At 48.7% G+C, this 26,452-nt stretch overlaps 1 protein-coding gene across 1 annotated transcript in view; it reads right to left on the bottom strand.

Moving 5' to 3' along the window:
• The window catches only part of CAPN1 (calpain 1), a 51,428-nt gene that overhangs the window by 16,875 nt on the left and 8,101 nt on the right, over positions 1-26,452 (bottom strand). Inside the window, exons 2-10 of the mRNA XM_084824082.1 lie at positions 17,791-18,110; positions 16,789-16,858; positions 11,209-11,327; positions 6,698-6,831; positions 6,291-6,459; positions 5,000-5,083; positions 3,718-3,803; positions 2,110-2,184; positions 1,853-2,013 (exon numbers count right to left, since the gene is read on the bottom strand). Coding sequence (XP_084680208.1) covers positions 1,853-2,013; positions 2,110-2,184; positions 3,718-3,803; positions 5,000-5,083; positions 6,291-6,459; positions 6,698-6,831; positions 11,209-11,327; positions 16,789-16,858; positions 17,791-18,057 — 1,165 coding nt within the window. The 5' untranslated portion in view covers positions 18,058-18,110. The remainder of the gene's footprint in view (positions 1-1,852; positions 2,014-2,109; positions 2,185-3,717; positions 3,804-4,999; positions 5,084-6,290; positions 6,460-6,697; positions 6,832-11,208; positions 11,328-16,788; positions 16,859-17,790; positions 18,111-26,452) is intronic.

Consider the following 26,452-nt stretch of genomic DNA (forward strand, 5'->3'; position numbering starts at 1 on the left):
CGTCTTGCCCCAATCCGGAGCCGGCACTGGCCGAAAGGTCACTGGGTCCAAAACCTTCCTCCCGCATCTTGCAAGACTTTAGATCTGAGCGCCTTTGATTCCCCAGGGAAGTTTGTTTGCTAGTGAGTAACAAGCCAGGCAAGAGGTGAGAAGGAATTGCACCGCAGAATGTTTCCGTCAGCTTACTCACGAAACGTCTTTGTGGTTGAGTTTTGTTCTGTTTAAATTTCCCTTTGCTCTTCTGGCATGACGTGCAAGCCCCTCAGAAATCGAGCCCCACCGTGAGCCCAAGGGACTTGAGGAATGGCAGACCAGGGTTTTGCCTGCACACTAGTAATCCAGCTCTGGCCACAAAAGAGAACAGCCGGGTGACCAGCCAAGGAAAACTCCAAGCCAAGTGGGTCAGTTGACAGTCCCTGACCCCTTTAAATGCTTCCCAGCTGCACAGTGCCTTTTCCTTGCTCTGCTTTCAGCTCTGCAAGAGCCAGAGTCTGACGGAGTATGAAATAGGCATCCTGATTTTTTAGCCTTTTAATTTTTTTAAAGCAAGTTTCTAGCCCCTAAGACTGCAAAGACAGGCTTGAAAGATAATGAACAACACCAGGCAATCCAGAAACTGGCAACGGAGCGGGATTCTGAGCAGGGCTTTTGTCATTGTCAAGGGATGGTCCTTCTGTGGTTTGCATGACTCTATACCTTCCCTGGGGTTGATGGGAGTTGTAGTCCAACACATCAGGAGGGCATTGTCAGAGTGGAAACTGAGCCGATAGAACCCCAGAGCAGTTCTGATTCTGAGGAGGAACAGCAATCCGTGGGAGAGGAGCATCCTCACAGGCACAGCAGCTGGCAGAGATTCCTCCTGCTGGCATTCCTGAGACAGACTGACCCTGGCAGCGACAGAGTGTGGGAGGGGGGCTTGCTGGATGCTCGACGCCGACAGCGCCGACAGCTGGAGGGCACAGAAAGGAGGCATAGCGCTCGTTTGGCGCGCAAGCAACGGTCACATCCTGAGGACCCAAGGGAAAGAGGGAGGATCTCTCCCTAGCCCATAAGTTCAGGGTCTTCCCGTGGTTCTCCTTCAAATGGGGACCAACTGCCTAACCTGGAGCATAGGCTACTCTGCTGTTCCTTGCTTAGTCGCTAGTGATTAGCATCTGAAAGAGTCATTAAGTTGTAAAAAGAATTAAAGCCTTGAAAAGAATCCTTTTGTCTGTGTCTTGAGTTGGCTATTGGAGTAGACTGAAAGAGGCCACCAGGGCGCTCCTGACAGGCATGATGTTGAGAGATGCTGCTCTACAGTTCTCAAGATAAAGCCTAACCAGTGCTGAGTAGAGGGGAACTAGTACTTCACGTGATTTGGAAGCTATACTTCTATTAATGCAGCCCAAAATAGCATTTGCCTTTTTTGACCACACCACATTGTTGGCTCATATTCAGCTTGTGATCGACAACAATTCCAAGATCCTTCTCACTTGTAGTATTGTTGAGCCAAGTATCCCCCATCTTGTAACTGTGTATTTGGTTTCTTTTTCCTAGGTGCAGAGCTTGGCACTTATCCCTATTAAATTTCATTCTGTTGTTTTCAGCCCAGCACTCCAGCCTATCCAGATCACTTTGACTTTTGTTTCTGTCTTCCAGGGTATTAGATATTCCACCCAATTTTAGCTATCCCAACCAGAGGAGGAGCAAGTCCAGGGGGGTCTTGTCAGTGGGGCCCTCCCGGGGCGTAGGCCCTCGGCAGATGCCCAACCGTGCCAACTCGTGGCGTCATCCCTATTTGCTGAGTGTGTGTGTGAACCAGGCCTCACTCTCCCTCTGCTGCGAGAGTCACCTCCCACGCAACGCAAGTTACCTGGAAAATTCCTGCAGCCACCGGCTGTGCTCCCGCGCCGCCAGGTCCCGTCGTACAGCATCGAGTTCCACTTTCGGAACTTGCGCGACTTCAACGCGTCTGGCGTGAGGTTGCAGATCTCGAGGCGGTTGAACTCCCTGAGGAAGTCTTGGAAGGACATCCTGTGGGGAGAAGAGAATTCACGCTCGCTTAGTTCTCCGTGCACGTGCAAACGTTCTAAAAACGCAGCCCTTCAAGCCCACCGAAACGGCACCTACCAAAATTCTCCATCTTCCATTTTAATTCGTAGCTGCTGACCCACCGATGGATCCACTGTGTTCCACTCCCCAGAACTGTACAAGGAAGGAAAAAGAGAAACACACACTACAAGAGATGGGAAATGGAGGGGGTTTAGGCCGGGTCAAAATGGCAAGTGGACCCTGGTGTAGGATAAAGGTGCGTGTGTGTTTTCAAAACACATGGAAAACAAAAATGAACGACTTTTGTTCAGCTATCAAAACGAATGGAAATGCAAAAAAGTAACTTCTGGATGAACATTCATTTGCTTTTCATTCACTTTATTTCATTTGATTAGATTTTAATTTGTTTCTCTTGGGATGAACACAGGGCTTGTACAGGCTAAGGAAGGTTACGGGAAGGAAGAGAAAGAGAGTGAAACATCGTCACGGGGGGGAGGCCAAGCTGGTCCTACACATCGGCCAGAGCAGGAGGATCTCCAGGAAGCTCGCTCCACCCCTCCCTGCTAGAAAGAACACGCAGCTTTCGGTCGACCCCGAAACTTGGGTGAACCACTCAGGGGAGCCACAAGGGAGCAGAGGGCAGTTGGTTGTAGCTTTTAAAAATTGTTGGTGGGTGGCGGGCTTTGGGGTTGTGTTTGTGGTTTTAGGGGTGGGGTGCCCGCCTGATAGGCGGAAGCGAGGGAGGCATGTGTCCACCTGGCAGGGGCGAGTTCTGGGGGCAAGAACATACCAAGGCTGGGCGGCAGACGCTGGCAGAGTGCTAGAGGCAGGCCATGCCAGACAAGGGGAACAGGGGAGAGATGCGCAATATCTGTCCCCTATCCCGGGCCTGTCCAGAGCCGAAGGATGGCTGGGGGATGCGTGACTCCATCCTCTGGCCTTCGTCTGCTGCTGTGTAATGCCAGGTCCGTTGCCCATAAAACATCTCTGATCCACGACATGATCCTGGATGAGGGTGCGGGCCAGGCATGTATTACAGAGTCCTGGCTGGATGAGGCCGATGCTCCCCGTCTTGCGGCCATTTGCCTGGCTGGATTTTCAGATGCGCAGCAGCCGAGGGCTGGGGGTCAGGGATGGGGAGTGTTATCTACCGGGAGTCCTTGGTTCTCAGCAGACTCCCTCTCCGGGAGACCAGGGTTGCTGACTGCATGTACTGGAGGCTGGGTCTGAAGGGCAGTCTGGGGATCCTGCTCGTGTACGGCCCACCCCGCTGTGTGACAGACTCGCTGGCCGAGGTGCTTGAGGGGGTCTCTGATGTGCACGTGCAGCCCCCTAACTTGTTGGTGACAGACAAGGAAGCTGTGTTCACCAGCTCTGAGCTTTTGCTGGAAGAGTGGAGTGGCCGGGGGTGGGTGGGGAGGAGAAATAGTACAGATAAATGGTTATATAGATAGGTCTCTCTATCACCAAGCCTGTGATGCAGGAGGACTGGAAGTGAAGCCCAGATATCGTGATCCCCATGGAAATGAGTGAAGCACGTCGCTCGCGTGAATGAGTGAGTGAGAGTGAGTGAGTGAAAATGAGCACGTGTCACCTTAGCTATGCTAACCTGGTGACTTTCGACCGCCTCCCACCCCGACACTTCCATAGCAGGCGTGCAAAACTCTTCACAGGTTTGCTGCTTACTTGTCGCTCCAAGCGCCCGTCCATTCCACCTCTCCCCATGGGTTTCGGATCCGTATCAGGCTAACCCTCTGCCCTCGGTAGTTGATCTGCGAGAACGCAGAGATAAAAAGAGAGGCCAGTTAGGAAGTACTCCATCACTCAAGAAGGAGATTACATGTCTGTGCTTGACTTGAGCAGGAATCAATCTAATCTTTTTTAAAGCCGTCCAAATGGAACGGCAATGGGATGGTTTACAAATAATCTTTGTAAACCGCCCAGACAGCTTTGGCTATTGGGTGGTATAGAAATGTAATAAATAACTAAATAGCTAAATAGCTAAATAAAATAGGGGTGGCTTCTCAGTGGTAAGGACGTTTTGTTTACCTGGCATGGGCGCACACACAATCTCTCATACACACACACACACACACGTAATCTCTCTCTCTCGCTCGCTCTCTGAGACCTGGTTCACACAACATCACAAGCCAGAGTACGGGTTGAGTGTTGGTTGTCACTGAACTATGGGTTGTTTAACCTTGGGTTGTTGTGTTGTGTGAACCCAGCCACGCTAACAAATCATGGTTTGTTAACCATAAACAACCCACAGTTCACAAGCCAACACCAAACCATGGGTTCTGTTTGTGGGTTGTTTGTGGTTAACAAATTGTGGGTTGTTAGTGTGGTTGGGTTCACACAACACAACAACCCATGATTCAACAGCAATCCATCGTACGACGACAACCCACACTCAACCCATATGCAATCCGTACTCTGGGTTGTCATGTTGTGTGAACCCAGCCCCTGTCTCTCTCTCTCTCGCTCTCTCTCTCACATACACACACACACAGTCACATACACTCACCAAGCAGTGGGAAAACATAGGAGGGTTACAAACAGAAGATGGCAACAATGTCTAAACCCCTCAGAAAATCCCATGTTTGAGGCAGGGCAACTGCATGATAAAAGTCTAATCTAGAAGCACCCTCTCTCTCTATAAACGTTCCCACAAAGCCCTTTAGGGTTGATCCTTGCTTCCTTTGCCTGGATTTATTTGGGTCCCATTTTTCCTGAACCTTTCTAGACTACAGACTCCCTTTGCACTGTCTCCCCGCTCCTCCGTTTCTTAGCAGTTAACACTCCTGCAAAGCCCAGCCTCGCCACGCTGTTAACACAAGGACCCGTAATTCCCCACCTGACTTCGCTTTGCCGATTTTAAGAGTGACTACGAGCTCTCTGGGTAAAACCAACCAACCAACCACCTTGCATAAAATGAACATTAAATAGCAGAAACGCAAACGTTCACCTGCTCAGCTCCGGTGACTGAATAGGCGTGGCCTTTCACCAACTTCTTGAAAGTGACAGCCTCCATGTCAAAAGCACTTGTGATCTGGGATTGGGGGTAGGTGGGAAGGGAAGAAAGAGAATCTAAGTTACAGCTTCACAATGTCCGCAAGAATGCAGGGTTTTCATTGTAATTGTATTATTTATACATTACATTACGTATGATTTGTACATTATTATACATTTATGAGTCGCCTTTTGACCCAAATAGCCCCCCAACACACGAGGGGATTGATAATTAAAAACATTTTAAAAAGTAAACCCAATGGGTAACATCCAACATAAGTCCTATTTAAAGTAGGCCCATTGAAATGAATGGGACTCATGTTGATCATCACTAACATAAGTCCCATTCATTTCAATAGGTTTACTCAAAGTAAGACTTATGTTGGATTTTAGCCACTGAAATGAATGGGGCTTACGTTAATCATAACTAACATAAGTCCCATTCAGTTCAATAGGTTTACTCAAAGCAAGACTTATGTTGGATTTTAGCCACTGAAATGAATGGGGCTTACATTAATCATAACTGACATAAGTCCCATTCAGTTCAATAGGTTTACTCAAAGTAAGACTTATGTTGGATTTTAGCCACTGAAATGAATGGGGCTTACGTTAATCATAACTAACATAAGTCCCATTCAGTTCAATAGGTTTACTCAAAGCATGGCTTATGTTGGATTTTAGCCACTGAAATGAATGGGACTTGCGCTAATCATAACTAACATAAGTCCCATTCAGTTCAATAGGTTTACTCAAAGCAAGACTTATGTTGGATTTTAGCCATTGAAATGAATGGGGCTTGCGTTAATCATAGCTAACATATGTCCCATTCAGTTCAATAGGTTTACTCAAAATAAGACTTATGTTGGATTTTAGTCACTGAAATGAATGGGGCTTAAGCTAGACTAACATTGGATACAGCCCATAAGACTTTGCTGGAGCAAACTGAAATGCTCGATGCATAGAGGACCACCATTCAGTGGTGGACCACCACTGGACCACCAAGAGGCGTTGTGGAGTGTGGGGGGGTCACAGCCCATCAGCTGTGCTGGGCCTAGTTAGCAGGAGGTGCCCGCACAAAGCTGCTGACTGCCTGCCCAGGTGCCCAGTGGATCGTAACAGCAGCTCAAAAGCCCAGCTGCCGCTGCCGATCTGACCCCCATCCAAGAGTAAGCCCGACTATAATCCCAGCCGATGGTGTGCCTGCTGCCAGCCATGTCACGGAGCCGGTGTGCTACTGACATACTCACATCGATGGAGCAACCCATGAGAGACCCCCTCTCCAAGGCCTTCAAGATGATCTGGAAGAGGTCACTGGGCGGTTTACGGAGGTCGTACCACTCGGTGACCCCTCCCGTGAAGTCTTCAAAACCTTCCGAAGTGCTTCCCCCAGAGAGAGCCTCGTAGCAGCCGTTCACCCTAGGACAGAAGCGGCAGAGTGTCGGCTGCTTCCAAATCAATGAACCTGAGCCGGGCAGGGCCAACGCATTTGTGCCCATTTCACAGATGGGGAAAAATGAGGCAGGGGAAATAGCGACTTGCCAACAGTCACAGAATCAGTCCTTGGCAGAGGTGGGACACACCCAAGTCTTCCCACAACCAAGGCCAACTCTTCTAACAACACCCCCACCCCCCGGCGGAGAGAATAGATGCTTACTTGGCATAAGCCTTCTCTAGCAGGGCGCTCCAGAATTCATTGCCTTCCGCAGAGTGCACAAACACCAGTTTGCCATCTTTCGTTGGGAGCAGGTCATCCACCACTACGTCTACCCACTCGCCAAACTGCCAGATCTATGCCGGGTGCAAGAAGGCAGACAGAAAAAAGTGAAAAGGGGGAGCATGGCCCCGTGAGAACATCACACCGTTACGGTTAACCTAGATTTGTCCCCTTACACCTGGTTAGGATCCAAAACTTACAAACCATGGTTTAGCTTGCCGAGCTGAGCCCAGCTGGCAGGCGCACGGACACACCCAGTGAGATGTGAAGCTCGAATCATGGTTCGATACAGCAAACCATGGTTTCACATCTTGGGTTGTAGCCAGTTCTTCAGCAATGCTTTAAATCAGGGATACAGAACCTCAGACCTGGGGCCCATATCTAGCGTGCCTGGGGTCCCAGTCTGGGCTGCTTGGGGTCCCCAGGTGGCCACACCCTTTCTCCTGGCCACACCCCCTTTCCCCCAACCACCGATCAAGTGGTGGGTTCCCGGCTTTTGTGCAGTTTTCCCCCGCATTCTAAAAGGTCAAAATGCCTCTCCTAAGGTTTAGTTACTGGCAGAACGACCATCATGCTATAATATGCTGGAATGTTTTGTATTTCTGGCCCCGCCCCTTTGCCTTATGCACCGCCCACCACTGGAATGCCGCTCCAGAGAGCTTCTCTGAAATGGAATTTGGACCTTGGGATGGAAGAGGTTCCACGCCCCTGCTTAGGTGTTCGTTCCCCTCTGTTGGGTGACTGAGCTGTGCGTGCCTCACACAGCCTGTCCTGGCCCCCCTAAACAAGCCTGCTGTCTCAGGTGAGGTAGAGGATGCTTTGCAGGGGTGTGGCTAGGCACACACAAGATTGAGGGCCCAGGCCCACAAGGCACAAATCTGCACAGAATCTGCATATCCTGATTTATACCGATACATGCAAATCTAGAAGAAGAAGAAGAAAAGACTCATGCTTATTTAAACTTCACAGGGGGCAAAGCCAGCCAATTAATTCCCGTGCAAATCACCTCAAATAAAATAAATCCGTCGGTTCATTTACACGGTGGCCCAGATCTTCCCAAACCAATGAAAAATGGCAAGTAAGCTGAGAAAAGAACCTTCCATTGGTACCAATGGACACTCAGGGTTCGGTGGAATAGCTCTGGAGTGCTGGGAGATTGTTTGGGGCCCAGGCCCAAATGGCCCAGGCCTAGCGACGCCCCGACGCTATCCAGTATTGGAGTAAGATTCAACTACCAGTCCAGTTGGCCTCTGTACATGGAAAGAGTAGCCATCTTGTTATTTGCCCCAGGCACCAAAATACTTTAGCTCAGCCAAGGCTCTACCACAGAGCTACGGCCCTTGATTCCTCAGTGGTGGCACTCTGCACATGTTCAAAAGCAGCCTTTATTCTTCGTCCACATGTTCCAAGGTCAAGGCCCGGCATTCTACACAAACGCTGGATTTGACACCCAGCCAATTTTTGCCTCCCAGCCTCACCAGCCGAGATCTCCCCGAGCTTAACAAACTGGAAGGCATTCCGGGGCAGGGCAGGAGGGCAGCTCCCCCCGTGAGGCAATTCATGAGCTCAAGCTTCAGCTGTTCACCTGCGGGCACAAATCTACAGGGATCAAATGGGCTACGCCAACTTTTCCCCAACTTGCTGCCCACCCCAAGTGTTGGTCTGTAATTCCGAGCATCCCCAGCCAGCATGTGGGCCGTGCTCTAAATGGGAGAGGCAGGAGGATTTCCTTCCCGATCAGCCACCTCCACAAAGAAGCAGTCTCGAAATACCAAGGTGTATCTCGCCTGCGAGGTCAGATTCCAGGCTGGGGTGGAGTCTCAGGTGTGGCGGACTGAAATAACTGGCAGGGTTGTCACTGCTGGCAACAGGCCAAGCAGAGTCTTGGGTGGGGAGTGGCAAGGAAGAGCGTTCACACTGTTAAGGAACAGGCTTTGGGTGAACGGAGGGCGCCCAATGATTGTCTGGAAGCAGCACTGAGATGCAGAGCAACGGCGGAGCTACAGAGATGGGGACAAAATCAGTGCTAAACTACTCTAAGGGCTAAGTTACATGCTACATCAAATATGGAGTGTGCAGCTGAATCTCACTATTTTATTTACCCCTGTGCAAGTGCACGAGAGCCCAACCCAGACTGGGAATCCCACACACAGATCGGGAAAGTTTAACCCCCCCCCCCAGCTTCCCCGCCCCCGCCCCGACACACAAATTTGCCTCCCACGGCATGAAGGGAATAAAAACAAAGAAAAAACCTCCAGTGGCAACATAAATTGTCCTTCAGTATCGTCACCAACTTTTAAAAAGAGGGATTTCTCCAGTTCCAAGGTATGAAACGGTGAGGAACATATTCAGGATGAATACTCCGAGGCAAAGCCAGAATAGCAGCAGCTCCAGCAATTCACATTAATAACATAATTAAAAAGCATCCCCAAGATCTCTCCTAAGAAATAAAACAGGATAAAAATACGGACAGGGGCCAGAAATCCAAATCCGTTCTTCGTAAATGGACTGGAAGACAGGAGAGAGGAACTGATGCAAGAAATGCTTTGTTGGAATTGAAACTTTGCACCTAAAGGGTTTAATTTTTATTTTTTTTAGGGAAAACGGAGTGCCATCAGGAGGAGGAAGAAGAAAAGGAACAGAGCAAAGAGGCTCTCAACCGGGTGTGTGTGTGTGTGTCTTCAGATAGCCATGCCCCCTTTCCCCAAGCACTCATCATTTGGTGTAGTAGATTTTAATAGTACAGTCCACGACCAGCTCACATGCACAAACAACCCCAAAATGTCACAACAAACTGAAATGTTCCCAAACAACAAATAAATGAACAATATAAACAATAAATGAACAATAAAACATCATTTAAGATTACCTATTACAGATTAAAATCAATATTATTAGGATTTTTAAACATTATATACAATATCCCCACAGGCGGCAGCAAAAAACCTTGCACACAGATCTGTTAACTACATATTAGCACCTAAAAGAAGCTTCCTGCCAACCTCAACATCAGATCTGCCCAGAAACCTTCTAAGCAGAGGAGAAATAAACTTTACATGAATTTCTTGATAAAACCGACAAGAAAAGATAACATGTTCGGTTGTTTCAACCACTCCCACACCACAAGGGCAAATCCTCTCTGCCATTGGAGTCTTACTATATCTGGCTAAAGAGAAAGCCCTGTGAAGAGTAGGAGACTCCAAAAACAATACATAGTTTGCCATTTTTACAGTGTATCTGGTGTCTTCCGGTGCCAGAAAGTCTGGTACTCTGCTAATATCACACTGCTGTTCAATATCTAACACTCTCTGTTTGGTAGTTACCATTGCCTTATCCAATCCCATTGTTAGGAGAGTCTGTGGAGAGAATCCCAACAATGTAATCTTTTGATGGACTGCAGTTAGCCAAGAAAAACGAAAGCTGTCCCGAAGAATTAAAGAAGTTAATCCTTGCGGGCAATAATTGAATTTGAGCCAGGAGTTAACAGAGGCAAGGCTTACCCTAGCCTCTATTTTAATCAGGCCAGATTCTAAGCACATACTAGCGTTAGAAACACAACTGGGCATACGGAAAATTGCCATTATAAATTTGGATTGAAGTCTTTCTAATGGGCCATTGTTTGGTTCCTTCCTGGCTTTTGTGCAGCTTTTTTCCCCATTCTAAAAGGTTGAAATGCCTGTCCTGAGGCTTAGTTACTGGCAATATTACTTATTTGCTTACTTAGGGTGCAATCCTATGGCCGCTAGGCAGCAGCTAGACGGCCATAGGATTTTTCATTTTCAGGGGAACCAACCTTGGAACCACAGCACCAAGGTCGGTTCCCAGGAAACCGCCTTCCCGCCCCCTCATAGGAGGCGCGGTCCGTTCCTGGCTCCATGCGTGGAAGAGCAGCGCAGTCCGGGGGAAAAGGGGGCATTCTTGGGGGCAGGGAAGGGGTGGCACGCTTCCTATGCACCGTCCAGCCTCCACACCACCACCACCCCCGGCTACACAGCCTAAATCAGCTGTCAAGCCACAAATGCAGGGCGGCTGGAGCGCGGAGGAGAGGATCCCCTCTGCACTCCGCCCGCCCTGCATTGGATAGTCCGTTGCTTCCGAGATTGGAGGCGGACGACTATCCCCATAGGATTGCGCCCTTAATTACATTTCTGTACCACCCAATAGCCAGAGCTCTCTGGGCAGTTCACAATAATTTGAGCTTGAAGCTAAAGTATCCTGGTATGTTTGGGGTTTGGCCATGCCCCCTTTGCCTTTGGCCCCACCCACCGCTGAGATGTGGCCCCCGAGAGCTTCTCTGAAAAGGAATTTGGCTCTCGGGTTGAAAGTGGTTCAACACCCCTGCTCTAGTCCTTGCTCACAAAAGACACCTTCAAAACACACACACACAGCAGCAACGACAACAACGCCTGACACGTGGGTAAACACTAAAACCCACAAGGCAGGGGGCTCACCTGGAAGTGGAAGATGCCAGCGTAGCCGTTCTGGAAGCTCTGCCCATGGGGGACGACACGGTGGAGGAGGGGGTCGTTCAGTGTGAGCGAGGCGATAGCAGCCAAGAGCCAGCAGTCACCTGGGCAGACACACAAAAGCAAAGTCAGGCAGGCAGGCAGGCAGGCAGCGAAAAAGGAATACCCCTTACAGAAAATATTTTCATTTACCACAAGGGTTGGTACCATACAGCAAAATCGGGATCCTGCGTTTTGACCCCCCAAAACGTCCACTTGAAGCCTGTTTGAAATAAACAGGCTGCTCCCCCCCGCACGCTATTCACAGCCCCCATTGTGGGGGGAGATGTGAAGATACTCCATGGCTCAGACTTTCCTAGATATTGGAGCATGTGATATAATTTCACCATGTAGTCCCCATACCCTACTATAGCCTCTGCCCTCCAGGTGGGTTGAACTACACCTCCCATAATCCCCAGCCGTGGTGGCCAACGCTGGCTGGGGATTATTGAAGCTTTGTTCAGCCTGTCTAGAGGTCACTAGATTCAGGAAGGTTGTCCTGATATAACTAAACTGAAGCATGCATAATTATAAGTAAACTTTTTTTACCCGTCTACTCCTGGTTCCACTTTCCTCCCTATTATTATTAATAATATTATTAATTATGATGATTATTATTTTCATCATCACCATCAAGTTGTGTTCCAAATTTTAGGTTGCTGTCTTTACTTATTCATTTAGAAAACTTACAAACCATCCTTCACCAAAATGATCCCAGGGCCATGACATAAAATACAGTCGACACGAACACGGCGCTAAAAACCGTGCAATGCTTAGAACAGGCGGAAATCTCCAAATTCACTGAAAGCATCTGGGAGAATAAAATATTCTGAACCGGTGTGGAAATATGAAAACTATTTTGGGATACACACTGCATTACAGGGCCTCTGTTCAAAGGTGACACACACGCACCATTTTCAGACTTTTCTAGCATCCTGGGTGTCCCGTATGACAAACGTCGCAAATTTCAAGGTTTCCAGCTGTGAATGCACCCTGACAACTCCAAGTGAATCGGCACCAAGTGTTTTTACAGAGCAACTGTTTCCCTGACCCGGCACCCTCTAGATGGGTTGGATAGCAATTCCCAGCATCCCCAGTTAGCATGGCCATGCTAGCTGGGGATAATGGGAGCTACAGTCCAACCCATCTGGAGGACAGTTATGCTGCCCTCCAAAATTAGTGATGCAACCCCGAGCTGGTCGCCTCGGACAAGGTTTTAATCTGGTCCTGGATTTTTCTTAGTTGATTGTTTACAATGGTTTTGGATACACGCGTGTCTGTGCGTGTGCCATCTGCTGAGACATTTGCACGTCAATGGTATTTATGACATACTTTTCAGGTTTTAATCTCTGTAAACCGCCCAGAGAGCTTCGGCTATTGGGAGGTATAGAAACGTAATAAATGAAATGACACCGGACTGGGGAACCCGGTGACGCAGAACTCCTTAGCCGAAATGGAGTAACTGTTTGCAGTCCACCCAGAGAGCCTGGGTTATTGGGCAGACTCAAAATTAAACAAACAAATAAGCTGCTTGACTGGCTCGCGATGTAGAGTGAGGGCGCCATCCTCCCCCTCAAAGCTTTCTGGGAAATACCAACTGCTTAGGGATTAGCACCGACACCACTCCGTTTCTTCGTCCGGACGCTGGCGCTTTGCCACAGGGAGGGGTGGACCACACACAAGCCGTGCCTGAAGGACTCTGATCGGATAATTGGGGTGTGTGTGTGCGTGTGGCGGGGAGAGAACGAGAGAGAGAGAGAGAGAGAGAGAGAGAGAGAGAGAGAGGAGGGTGTGTTTCCTGCAGCTGTCAGGGAGTTTCCTTCAGCGAAGCCTGCCTGGCTGCCACGATCTACAGCCTGAAACAGCTGAGCAAAGCAAGGGCAGAACAGCCAAAGAGAGTCTCGTTCTATGCGCCAGGGGACCCCCATAATGCTTTGCAGTTGCGCAACGCCCACACGGATCCAGGAGTGCCAGAAGGCTCCGAAGATTCCCTTTGCAAGGCACAAAGTTTTTTGTTGAAGGTTTTTTCTGCCTACCAAGCCGCTGAGTTGCCTCTTTCTGGGAGAGTTTTGACTCATGTCCCTTTGGGTGGGTGGGAGGTTTGCCTTTGACTGCCTGCTCTTCCTTTCCTCTCCCCAAACACCAAAGGAGTTTCCTGTTCTTTCCCTGCGGCGAGCGCTGAGCTCTCCAGATCTCTGCGGAGTGGTACTTGCACAGCTATCTCTCCTACAAGCCCTCTGGGAAAGGAGCAGTTGGCAAATCTTTCTCAGCTCCCTCCGAACTTCGATCTAGACCCTTTGGAGGTGTCACCTAAATTCAGAGGTTGTTATCTCAGAATAATTGACTGTGATCCGACAAACTATGACCTGGACTTTGGAACACAACACTCTGTTGAACCAGAAAACACCACCTAAACCCCCCCCCCCCCGCAATACATAGTCAACTGACCAGTGATCTATTGTCAAATATACCATCGAGTGTTTTAGACATTTTAGAACTGCAACGGGGAAAGAGAATTGTGACAATTGCAAAAGGAAACACAAAGCTAGCAGGGGGTTGGAAAAAATAAAATTCAGTTCCAAAAATCTGTAACCGTCCCCTAGATTAGGAAAGCGGGGGATACCTTGGGAGGCCAAATGGAAAGGAAAAAAGGCTAGGAGAGACTTTTATTATTCACTTATTCATTTCATTTATAGGTTGTCTTTGTTCCAATGAGCTCAAAGTGGTGTACACCTTCCTCCCCTCCATTTTATCCTCACAACAACACTGTGAAGTAGCTTAGGCTAAGACATCATGACCGGCCTGAGGCCATGCAGTGAGTTTCACAGCCAAGAGCAGGATTTGAACCTGGCTCTCACTGGTCTGATGCTCTTAACCACTACTGCGGACCGGATAAAGCCCAGCTTTCTACTACCTGGTGCTTTCCAAATGTTTTAGAGTAGAACGCCCATAATCCTTTACCTTGCTGGGGCTGATGGGAGCTGCAACCCAAAACATCTTCAGGGCACTAGGTTGGGGGAGGCTAAGCAAAGCTAGAAACTTCCAACTATTGCAGAAAAGAATCGAAAGATTAGAACAGGGGCATTGAACCTCTTTCAGCCTGAGGGCAGAATTTAATTTTGGAGAAACTCTTAGGGCGGGGGCACTCCAGTTATGGGTGGGACCAAAGGCTCTTACTGCCAGAACTGGAGTGGTGGGGTGGGTTGAAGAGAACAAACGGCCCACTCCTTGCTTCATTCCTCCTGGGGGCAGTGGTGTCGTACAGCCAGAGCTCGCAGGGACGGAGCCCCGGCATTTTTTCATTAGCAGGGGCTCTGATGTCATCTGCCACCCCCCTCAGAATTCCCTCTTCCCTCTGAGCTTAGCTGCGATCCTCACTGTAGCTGTGGGGGGAATGAATTTTCCAAGCAACAATATATTCTTTCACGTTGGGATGCAAAGTGTTTGGGGTGGCTTGGTCTGGAATGGGCAAGTAAGACCTATTCGCTTTACCAAAGACGTGCTCCTGGTCGGGATGAAAACTCCTGAAGTGGTTTGTTGATATGGATAGACACAGCTGCCTGAAATTTTTGGACTGCCCTTGGAGGCTGTCACAATGAGCTCCTGCACTTCCAAATTATCACTACACCACTGTGTGTGTGTGTTTCAATCCAGCTGGGTGTGTGGACGTTTCTGTTGGAGGAGCGGGGGGAGATATAATGAAGGAGCTTAGGGAAGGCTAATGGGTAATGTTGGGGGGCTAAGGGAGTGTGCAAGGGGGCTGTTTAAATGAGAAGTCCATGAAGGCTGAGTTGAGAGGGTGAAGTTTCCATACAGTATCATATTTTGAAAACCTAAAATGTTTGTGTTTGAGTGAGTGAAAAAGATTTTAACACCCCTGCATTTTTTCTCAGATGCCCAATTGAAATACCACTGCCTTACTCTCAGCTGCACAGTTTTTGGATCTCAGTTGAAAGCCATATATCTTACAAGGCTGGATAATCTTAGAAGGGGGCATGGCTGTGAGGGGCGTGGCTGTGACTGTCACGAAGGGACCCTGCACTTCTGAATTTGCCACTACACTACTGCCTGGGGACCTAGAATAAGGAAAACAGGCCTTGGAGCAAACGTGCACTATGGTGCACATCCCTTTCCCTCCAGGTCGGGGACAACGACTCCTTTTTCCTGTCCAGGCCTGCATTACCTTGGTAGAACCCTGTTGGGGCGGGGGCGCTATTCCAGCAGTGGGCGTGGCCAGACTGAAATGCAGGCGGAGTTACAAATGTGACTCTTCAGTACACGACAGACCCTTGCATCCAGGCGTTCTCCTTCCCCAATTCGTGCAACGTTCCCTCCATCAGCTTTGCGGTTGGGGGAGAGAGCCAGACAGAATAAAAAAGTACCAGTAACCGAGAGTGGGGTGTGGCCTGGAGGGCCAGATGTCCCCCACCCCTGCTTTAGGTGGCGAGGGAGACTGCCCACACCCCTTTTGCAGCTTGAAGGATCACAAAACTTGGCTTGGGAGGATGCGCCTAATTTCCTCCAGACCTCCTGAGTTTTCACAGGCCCCGGCTTCTGAATTACAATTTGCAGCCAGCATTGGCTGCCCTCCCGCTTTTCCTACCATACCATAAAGCAGGGGGCCCAAACCTTTGGGGGCACATTTGGGAATTTGAGAAACTCCTTTTGGCACTGCCACAAAATGCCTACTCAGTGGATCGCTGCTTTGGCATCCACCTGTCACCTCTACGGATCTTAGGCTTATTCAGCAAAAACTTTTGTTCTGTGTTTACTGGACACCGCAATATCTCTTTAATAAGGGATTGTCTAATTCATCTAATCAGTGGTGGTGCAATACAGCTAATGCTTCTTTTAAACGTATGTTTTGGCAACATCCAGTAGTTGCTTCTTTCAGTCGGGGGGGGAGGTTACTCCACAGATCAATTTTGTACTGGAACAGCCTTTAATATTCACTGATGCACACGCTCTTTTAAATTATCTACCTGCTTCCTAGAAGTTAACGCAGTCAGTGTAAATGGATTCTCCGTGCCCTTTTGACAGCTAAAAGACTATCACCACATTGGAAGGATAAATGCTCACCCCCTATAATGTAACGGACCAGGAACCTTACAACGCTTTCAGTATTTGAACGGGTGGCATATAGATGCTACCTTCAAACTGATATTTATTTGGATATTTGTTCCACTTTTGTTGAAGCCCATGTATAATTGCTGGAAAGTTGTATGCATTTCATACAAATCCTTGTACGTATTTTTTAAAAAACGGGGGAAAATATTTTTTCTGGGTGCCCATGGGCAACACCTTGGGGAACCCTTCGTGGGCGCTGCACTGGGGACCCCTGCCATAAAGATTCCTGGCTTGCCCCGCAGCATGTAGAAGAGGCGGTTGGGAAACAACCAGAAGAGGAACGTGGAGGGTGTGAGAATCATGGCAGCAGCAGACACACCACCTCCATGCCTCTCAAGGCGTTAAGCAGCTTCTCTGGGCAGCAGCCTCGCAATGCAGGCTTGGCTGACACGTCCTTACCCAGAGCTCCTTGGCAAACATCCGTTCGGGTGGCTCCATCCACAATGAAGAGTGGGTTTCGGCTCATTTCCTGAAACGCACAACAGGGGAGGGCGTGTTATTCAATGCCCACAATCCTGGTACCACCATAAAGGACACTCAGCAGTAGACGCGTCATAACTCGGTGGTTCATGCTCCTGATAGCCGGCAGGTGTGAGAACTTGGGGAGGGACCTGCAGAGACGGCTGAAGCCTCTGCAGGCCAGATGGGGGAACCTCTGCGGGCCGGATTAGGTGCTCTGGCCAGAGGTTCCCCATCCCCGGTGAACACAACACTGAGCTAGATGGACCAATGGCCTGACGTAGTAGAAGCTAGCTTCCAATGTTCCTGTTTAAATCAACGGTTTATGTGGAACCACGAGGACTAGAACCTTACATTATTTTTAGGGGAAAGTCTGGGTAGGCCTCCTCCTCCTCCTCATTGGTGGGCGGGCCTCCTATTCCTCTAGGTTTCACACTTAGGGAAAGGCTGTAGCTCGATGGTAGAGGACTTGCTCTACATGCAAAAGGGCCGACTAGGGCATGATGCAAATTGTAAGCCAGGGTGCTGAACCTCTTTCAGCCTGAGGTCTGAACCCTCGGGGGCTGCATTCCAGTGGTGGGCGTGGCCAAGGCAAAAGGGGCAGGGCCAAATATACCAGCATATTTTAGCTCGAAGCTCTTCCTGCCAGTCACGAAGCATCAGGAGAGGCATTTCCACCTTTTAGAATGGGGGAAAACGGCACAAAAGCCGGGAAACCGACAACTGACTGGCGGTCAGGAAAAAGGGGAAGGGAGCGTGACCTTCCGGGGAATCCCGGAGGGCTGGATTGGGACCCCGGGCCTGAGTTTCTGTGCCCTGTTGCAAGACAACACATCTGGATGCCATCAGGCTGAAGCAGGCTGGTCTACATAACTTTCCAAGGGCGTCTCCCAGAAGCAGACCTGGGACACCAAACAGAGCACATTGTTTGTTGAGTCTCACCGTCGGCCTTTTCCACTTGACTCCGTGGGTTTTGGAGGAATTTGGCCCCAGCTCTTTGAAACCCAGGGAAGAGGCCGTGGCGGGGAAAGTTTCGTCCCTGAACAGGACTCTGCTCTGCAGGCATTCATTCCGGAGCCTCTCGTAGTCCTGGCCCAAGTATTTCACCGCATTCTCGTGTTTTCCCAAGCCCAGCTCTTTCGCCCGCTGCTTCTGGACCTGAGCTGAGACGCCGGTGCAATAGACGGGGACGATGACCTCTTCCGACATCTCCGGCAATCACGGAAGTGGGCGAACCCTTCCTGGAACAGAGAAGGGCAGTCCTAAAAAGGGAGGATTAAAAAAGAAGAAGAAGAGGATATCATTCAGAGCGATATGGCGACAACCCAGTAAAAAAAAACCCTGGAGCTCAGAGCAGCATCAGTATACGCACCCTGCCGCTTCAAATCCCCTCCTGCCTCATAAAAATGGTTATGTTTCTAGCCCTCATAGTGACTGAGGGGAGAAAAGTTCAAGGAAACATTGCCTGTGTACCAGCTGAAGTCTCTAAAACAGGTGTGCAGAACTTCTTTCAGTCCGGGGGCTAAATTCCATTTCGGAGAGGCTCAGGGGGGGAGGGGGGACATTCCAGTGGCGGGCTGAGCTGCTAAAACGGCCAGCCCCCCTCCCCCCCAAATGCCAGCATATTTTAGCTTTAATTTCTTACTGCCAGTGACTAAGCCTTAGGAGAGGCATTTCAACCTTTTAGAATGGGGGGAAAATGTCAGAAAAGCTGGGGGGTGGCTTTTGAGAGCGCCCAGAGTGCCGAATTTGGCCCCCGACCTGAGCTGCCACACCTCTGCTCTAAAACCGAAAGGACTGTGTGTTGTTTGGGCATAACAAAGCACTCCTACAGAATCCATTGGATTTTAGCACTGCCTGCCAAGAAGATCTTTCCTCTGGAAAGACCAACATCGGCCCCAAATGTGTTGGAGAATCTGTTGCTGCTGCTGTTGTTTTAAACACCGTTGCTTGCCCTGGGGAAGGAACACCGCTGAATGGAAGAGCACATGCTTGGCAGGCGAAAGGTCCCAGGTTCAATTCTTGGCATCCCAGGGAGGGCTGGGAAAAAACCCTCTGAAATCCTAGAGAGCCGCTGCCAATCGGTCCGTTACTCTTGAATGCAAAGACCTTTTGCAGGCATAGCCTGCACTCTATCACTAAGCTATTACACCCCCCTCACTCACTCACACTCACACTCACACACACACACACACACACACACAATCCAGTCATCTGGAAATGAGTGGATACTGCAGGAATGCAGAAAGATAAATGCAGATTGTGGAACTGGGCCCAGAAATGGACTTCCTGAAGAACTCCCCTTTTTCTTTCTTCCTTTTTAAAAAGCAGATTTTTCTAACTGGTATGGCTGTGAAGTGTGTGGGGGTAATGCCAGGGGAAATTTCAAGAGCCAGGAATGGGGTGGGGGCTTTGAAATCATGCGAAAGAAGAGAACTTAGAGAAATTGGTGAGATCTGCATCGTTTCTTTGCTTGATTGAGGCCGGTTGTGGGATTCAGCTTGCCAAGAAGCAGACTTTGGATTGTACAGGGTTTAAAAAAGAAGGAGCGTGGAGTACAGACAGTCCCTGCTATTCTCTATGCTTGCAAAATGCCATCTGTTTGACGCTTGGCATTCCAGAGCCCAGCTGTCAGAAGCCCAAAATGGTATTAGCAGGCTGGCCTCTCTCTCCTCCCACCCCCACCCACACTGCATGCACAGCTTACACCTACAGAATCAATCCCAAGATAGATCGTTTTCCCATGAGCCAGTTCATCCAGCTGTTCATATTTAAAACAGAAGCATTGGGGCTTATGCACATACGCCGGCCTAGAATGGGCCCCTTCACAGATGTGTGGCAGTGAGCTGTGCATACTCGGGGGAGATGCGGGGGCAAGATGAAATGCACTCTGCATATGTTCAAAGGCACTCCCCTCTAGGGCTGTACGGATTTTGTCCATTCTGTCTGTTTCATGGATTGTGAGGCATCTTTCATTCTGTCATCTGCTCATTGACAGAATCGGATTTTTTGTACAAGAATTGGTTCATTTGCAAATGCGCATTGCGCTAATGAGCAGCTGTGCATTTGCGCAAATCCCACCCTACCCCAAAAGGAAAAAAAAAAAACCAGTCCACAATTCTGCACAACTCAGAAAAAGTTTGTCTGTTGCAGAATCTGCAGGTCATACTCACAGAAATCTGATCTCATTAGAAGCTGTTGCAGTTTCTCTGACATCCCTACTCCCCTCTCAAGCACTGCTTTGCATATTTCAGCACTGAGCCCAGGCATGGAAAATATCAAAGTCAACCCTGCCATTTTTGCAGAGTGAGGCCCCAGGAGGCAGATTTGGGGTACCATTAAAGAGGGACAAATGATCCTCTTTTAAAAAATGTTAAGTCTCTAGTGCTCATGGTTTTTGGGGGGGAAAGTTCAGAAAATGGTGGCCCCACCTGCTGAAGTTTCCAAAACCACTATAAATTAATATTTTTTTTTACTTCTGAGTGGGTGTGGGGGGGAGAAAGGGCTGCTGGTGGAAAAACGCTAAATCAGATTTTTCAGATTCAGGCAGCTCAATGTTTTCGGCTACCCCTAGAAAATAAAGTTCTGGGGCTCGGCCCAGCTTTATTACCACTGGAAAGGGCAACCTTCTTTTGTCCTTGGAGAACAGGAAAAAAGGGGGGTACGGCCCAGCAAATTTGATAGTCTGATCCATCAGACTTTTTGCTGATCAAAGGGCCCCATTCAAAATCTCAGTTCAGCCTTTAAAGCCTTTAAGGCAAGGGTGTTGAACTTCTTTTAGTCCAAGGGCCAAATTAAATTTTAGAGATGGTCTTGGGGGTGCATTGGGCAGGGCTGGAGGCAAAGGGGGGGTGGCCAAAGGCAAAAAGGGCAGGGCCAAGATTACAAGAAATACCAGCCTATCGTAGCTTAAAGCTATTAGTACCCATAACTAAGCCTTATTTTATTTGAGATGATTTGCACAAGAAATTAATTGGCTGGCTTTGCCTCCCGTGAAATGTATGTAGACACTAGTCGTTCTTCTAGATTTGCGTATAAATCAGGATATGCAGATTCTATGCAGATTTGTGTCCTATGAACCTGGGCCCTCAATCTTGTATGTGCCTAGCCACACCCCTGAAAAGCATCCTCCACCACATCTTGTTTAGGGGGGCCAAGACAGGCCATGTGAGGCAAACGCAGCTCTGTCCCCCAACAGAGGAGACTGAACACCTAAAGCAGGGGTGTGGAACCTCTTTCATCCCAAAGGCCAAATGGAAAAGCTCCCGGGGGCCATGTTCTAGTGGTGGGCGGAGCTTAAGACAAAGGGGCGGGGCCAAGATGATAAACAATACCAGCCTATTGTAGCTTAACATTCTTAGTGCCAGGAACTGAGCCTAATGAGAGGCATTTCGGCTTTTAAAAATGGGGGAATACTGCACAAAAACCAGAAGCACTAAGGGGCGTGGCCATCTGGGGAAGGGGCGTGGCCATCTGGGGAAGGGGCGTGGCCCTTGGTTTAGTCAAAGTGGTTTTTCTTCCAGTTTGAACCCACTGGGTCAGGTCCTATTCTCTGTGGAGAAACAGAAGGGGCACTACTCAAAAAAGCCACGCAGATATTTGGTTTTTGCCACGTCTGGGGAAGTTTACAGTTTGTGCATGTGCAGAAAACCCATCCGACATGAGTCGGCTTGGTGAGACACCGGCGTGCACAGAAAGAACATCCCTGGCAAGCAGAATCCAGAAGCCCAAGTGTAGTTCTGCACTACTGCGCCCTCCAGCTATCAGCTCGGCTTAATGAAGTGAGGAAAAAATGTCCTACCTGCAGACTTGGCAGACCCACAGAGACCAACCCAACACACTCACAGATAGCTACCTTGCAGCAAAAGGAGATCAGCAGCTGTACATTTTAGGGCAGAAAAGATATTCAATACCAAAGGCTAGAAAAATCCTGGACTAGCTATCACTCGAGAGCCTAAAGACTTGGGATCCCCATAGCTAATAATTTCAGAATCTTCTCCGTCCCTGCACAGGACAGAATGTGTAAGCTTCCAGTCCTCTGTGTGGCTAGAGTTTTTTGGTTTGTCAACTGGAATTAAAGCAAACACACAGCAAGAAGCGACACACGCCAAGACCAGTAAGTTCAAAATTCTGCAATGTTCAGAGACCAGTCATGTCAAGATTCTGCAATACAAACAAAACTGCATTTGCAAATATTTTGTTCTGCTTGGGAAGGTTTTGTTAATAGGGTACCTGCTGACTCCTATTTGCTCCAGTTTGGCTGCACTAAATTATCATCCTCATCATCAATGACATTTTTAATCAGCCCAAAATCAAAACTTCTCTGGGAAGGTTACATAAAGCTAAAAGGAGAGGGCGAAGGTCTTTTCTCTCCATCTCGAAACATATTCTTATTTCTTTACAGCATTTTTACCCTGATCTTCAGCCAAAAAAAGGCTCCCAAACTTGGAAAGAGAGTGGCTAAGCATGGTTTGCATATTTTGGACTGCTGCAATGCACTCTGTGTGGGGCTGCCCTTTAAGACTGTTTGGAAACTTCAATTGCTGCTAATGTGGTAGCACGTTTTGCTTCTGATGCTGGCCATGGAGATCAATCAAGCTGCTTGTTGTATTATATTTTATGGATTATTGCTGTGTGGGTTTTTAAAATGCTGTTAGCCAACATCTGTAGAAGAGTGGAACATAAATACATATAATAAATTATTTTTTATTATTATGAATTATTATTATTAATAATAATATTTTGAAATTGAGCCCCCACGGTCAACTACCCTAGGAGGAAAGGTTACAACATTTTTATTTATTTTTATTTAATTATTTCATTTCTATACCGCTCAATAGCTGAAGCTCTCTGGGCAGTTCAAAAAAATTAACACCAAAACATTCATTCATTCATTCATTTATTATTGCATTTATGTCCCGCCTTTATTCCTCTTGCAAGGAACCCAAGGTGGCTTACATTATCCCCCTCCTCTCCATTTTATCCTCACAACAACAGCCCTGTGAGGTAGGCTGGGCTGAGAGTGTGTGACTGGCCCAAAGTCGCCCAGTGAGCTTCCATGGCCGAGGGGGGACTAGAACCCGGATCTCCCAGCTCCCAGTCCAACACTCTTGCCACTACACCACACTGGCTCTCTCATTTGGGGCTTTATGGTTTAGAAAAAAATGCAACTTAAGGGGAAACACGATAGATTATATATACAGTTATGCATGGTGGAGAGAAAGAAGAGACAGACACATTTCCCCTTTCTCTCATAAGGCTAGAACCCAGAGACATCCAAAGAAGCTGAATAGTGGAAGATTTAGGACAGATAAAAGGAAATTGTACTTCACACAGTACATAGCTAAACAATGGAATTTGCTTTCACAAGATGTAGTGATGGCTGCCAACTTGGACAGGTTTAAAAAGGGAGTAGACACATTCATGGAGGAGAATTCAATGGCTACTAGTCCTGAGGGCTACTTGTTACCTACAGTATTGGAGGCAGTATGCCTTGCACACCAGTTGCTGGGGACCATGAGCGGGCGGGTGCTATTGCAGCCATGTCCTTGTGGGCTTCCCACAGGCATTTGGTTGGCCGCTGTGTGAACAGAAGTTTGGACTAGGTGGACCCTTGGTCTGATCCTGCAGGGCTCTTATGTTGTCATCACTGCTACCACATGCTTGCTTGATGGGCAGAGAGCCGGCGAGCAAGTCAGCCGTGGCATCTCCTACTCCTCACCACCACCACCGTGGTCTGGGCCGGAGCGAGAGGCAGGGGAAGAAGCAGGTTGCAATGGCGAAGAGGAGGAGCAACTCCAGGGGGCTCTTGTCAGTGGGCCCCTGCTGGGGTGTGGGCCCTTGGCAGATGCCCCACCATGCCTACCCTTGACGCTGGCCCTGCCTCCGAATCCCAGATGCTGGGGAACAACAGTGCAAGACTGCTATTGCCTTCATGTCCTCCTGCTGGGCTTCCCATTGGGGCATCTGGATAGCCACTGTGGGAACAGGTTTCTGGACAAAATAGGCCTTTTGATCTAGCAGGGCTGTTCTTATGTTAGAGGGAGTATTCAGCTGAACACTGGATGCTCAATAGAAGGGAGACATCATACCTGGCTTCTGAGCTCCCAGAGGCCAGCCAGTGCTGGGATGAACATTCTGGACCACAGAGACACCTGGGGAAGCAAATATGGCACCACCTATTTTGCAAGCCACAGGACGGAGGCAACAATACACTGCGAGGGGAGGAGGTCAGAACAGCAGAGCCCCACAAACCTGTATCGCCGTGGAGACCTCCGCCTGCCATTTGCATTAATATCACAACATATCTTGGCGGTAACGCCAGGCATCAAGATAAGCCCTGCAAGTGAGTCACGGCAAAGCGGCCGTTTTAGCTTCCTCTTGAACAAACGGAGGCGCCCATTGAACTGTGCTGGAAGCTACACCCTAGCTGGGAATGGATGGGTTCAGACTCGCTCTGGGGTGATCAAGCAAAGGTGAACGAGACACAGGAATCAAGTCAGAGATTTGTTCCAATCAGGGCCGGCCCAATTTTGCTGTCTGAAGCAAAGAACAAGATGGCACCCACTCCCATCCCATGTACAAAAGCCAGCTCAACTATCAGATGACTCTTGCTTCAATGCCAGGGACAGAACTTCTTCCTCCAGTGGATCCTAGGGGGCACAGGGCAAGCCGTGTGGCCCACAACTCTCTCCTCCAACACTTTCCTAACACCTCCCAGCATCTGCCACCTGAAGCAACCACCTCACTCTGCCTCATGGTAGGGCCGGCCCTGGTTATGATCATCATAGACCAGCATGACTACAACTAGAACCAGAATTTAATGGATTAAATCAGACTTCCTCAACCAGGTGCCCTCCAGATGTGTTGGGCTGCAACTCCCATCATCTCCAGCCAGCATGGGTAGGGTGATGGGAGTTGTAGTCCAGCACATCTGGAGGGCACCTGGTTGGGAGAGGCTGCATTAAATCAACATTTCGCCCATCTTATTCTCATGGCATTTACAAAAAACTTTTTGTAATTAAATTTTTTTTTTTTAATTTAAATTTTTTTTATTGTATGCCATTTGGTTTTAATTTTTGTGAACCACCCAGAGAGCTTCGGCTATTGGGCAGTATAGAAATGAAATAAATAAATAAATAACGTTTGCTGTAACTCTCAATCTGGCATCTGTTATTTACAGGAATAAAACCCCACCAGCCCATCTTCAAACATGGAACAAGGCGACTTTCAGAGGGTAAACACAAGAATCGGCAAGACACCTTTGCACAGATTTGAGATCTTTTGCTCCCCCCTCCCCAAATGGTGGAAAGGTACTGAGGGTGACCTTGAAGGCCTGCTACATTGCAAAGGCTGAGGTTGTAATGAGCAGCAGGGATTCCTTGGGATTTGGGCACAAGAGCAACCTGCAAGGAGAGAGGTACGCTGATCAACATACAGCCCGATCCTGCAAATATTTACCCAGACCTGAGCCAAGTTCAGTGGGGGCTTTCCTCCAAGTAAAAGCATGCAGGATTGCAGCCCTAGGAGGAAATAGGAAGAAAATGACCCCACAACTGTTTACTTCATCCGCTGAATGTGGAGCAAGGCCAATGGGTTTAGAACAATAACGATGAAATTTAACATCAGAGGAGCCTTGGAAAAAATAAAAATGCCACTGACTAAAGTAACTAGACCTCAAGTACTCTAGTCCATCTGGCCAATGCAAGTCATTCTGACACATACAACCCCTGCTGGGGGGAAAAGGGAGGGGAGAGGAGCCATTTTCATTCAAATTGCGAAAAGTAATAATCATTTATTTTTTATTTTTTATTAAATTTATTAATCGCCCATCTGGCTGGTCACCCAGCCACTCTACATTAATAGGTGTACCCTTGGAACAGACCCTTATTCGCCATAGGTGGGCAGGGAAGTGGCAGGAAATGCCAATTTACTATAAGGGCTTTGTTCCGTGTGAAGCAGTACATAAATATTATTATTGTTACAGGAGAAGGAGAAGAAGGGGAGTGGGAGGAGAAATGGAACCTGCTAGGGAAGCTCTGGAATTCACTTTCGAGGAGGTGTTCAAGAAAAGGAGTGAAGAGACACCAGCCTGACTTGGTTCTAGGATTTATTACTCCATGGTGGGAGGACGATTTGCAGCCAATGTTGCTCTGGGTTCTTCCCAGCCTTGCTATTCTACGAAGTCAAGAGGAATAAAAGTCTGCAGGGAACCGGAGCAGCTTTACCACAAGGAAAGGCTTTTAAAGCATTTGGAGAGAGCAACGAAATCCCACAGACACCTCAAAACAGGAAGCAGCAAAGCTTGGCCAAGAAACACATTTGGACATTGCGGGTGAATTTGCATCTCAGATCTGGGACCAGACAAGGACTGTGTCACACGTCGAGGGAGGGAAACAGGAAGAGGAGCGATTTCACGACAAAGGAGGGATAGGGGAGGGTCAGTGGCTCAATGGGAGGGCGCGTGCTTTGCATACTGAGGGTCCCGGGTTCAGACCCCGGTGTCTCCACTTTAAAAAGGATCAGGGAGCAGGTGATGGCCGCCCCTCGGCCTGCAATCTGGGGAATCAGAGCAGACAAAACTGGCTTAGATGGACAAATAGCC

The sequence above is a fragment of the Heloderma suspectum genome, chromosome 17 (genome assembly GCF_057233095.1).
Source record: "Heloderma suspectum isolate Gila_16-S chromosome 17, 16-S_ref, whole genome shotgun sequence".
In the NCBI taxonomy this organism is placed as follows: Eukaryota; Metazoa; Chordata; class Lepidosauria; order Squamata; family Helodermatidae; genus Heloderma; species Heloderma suspectum.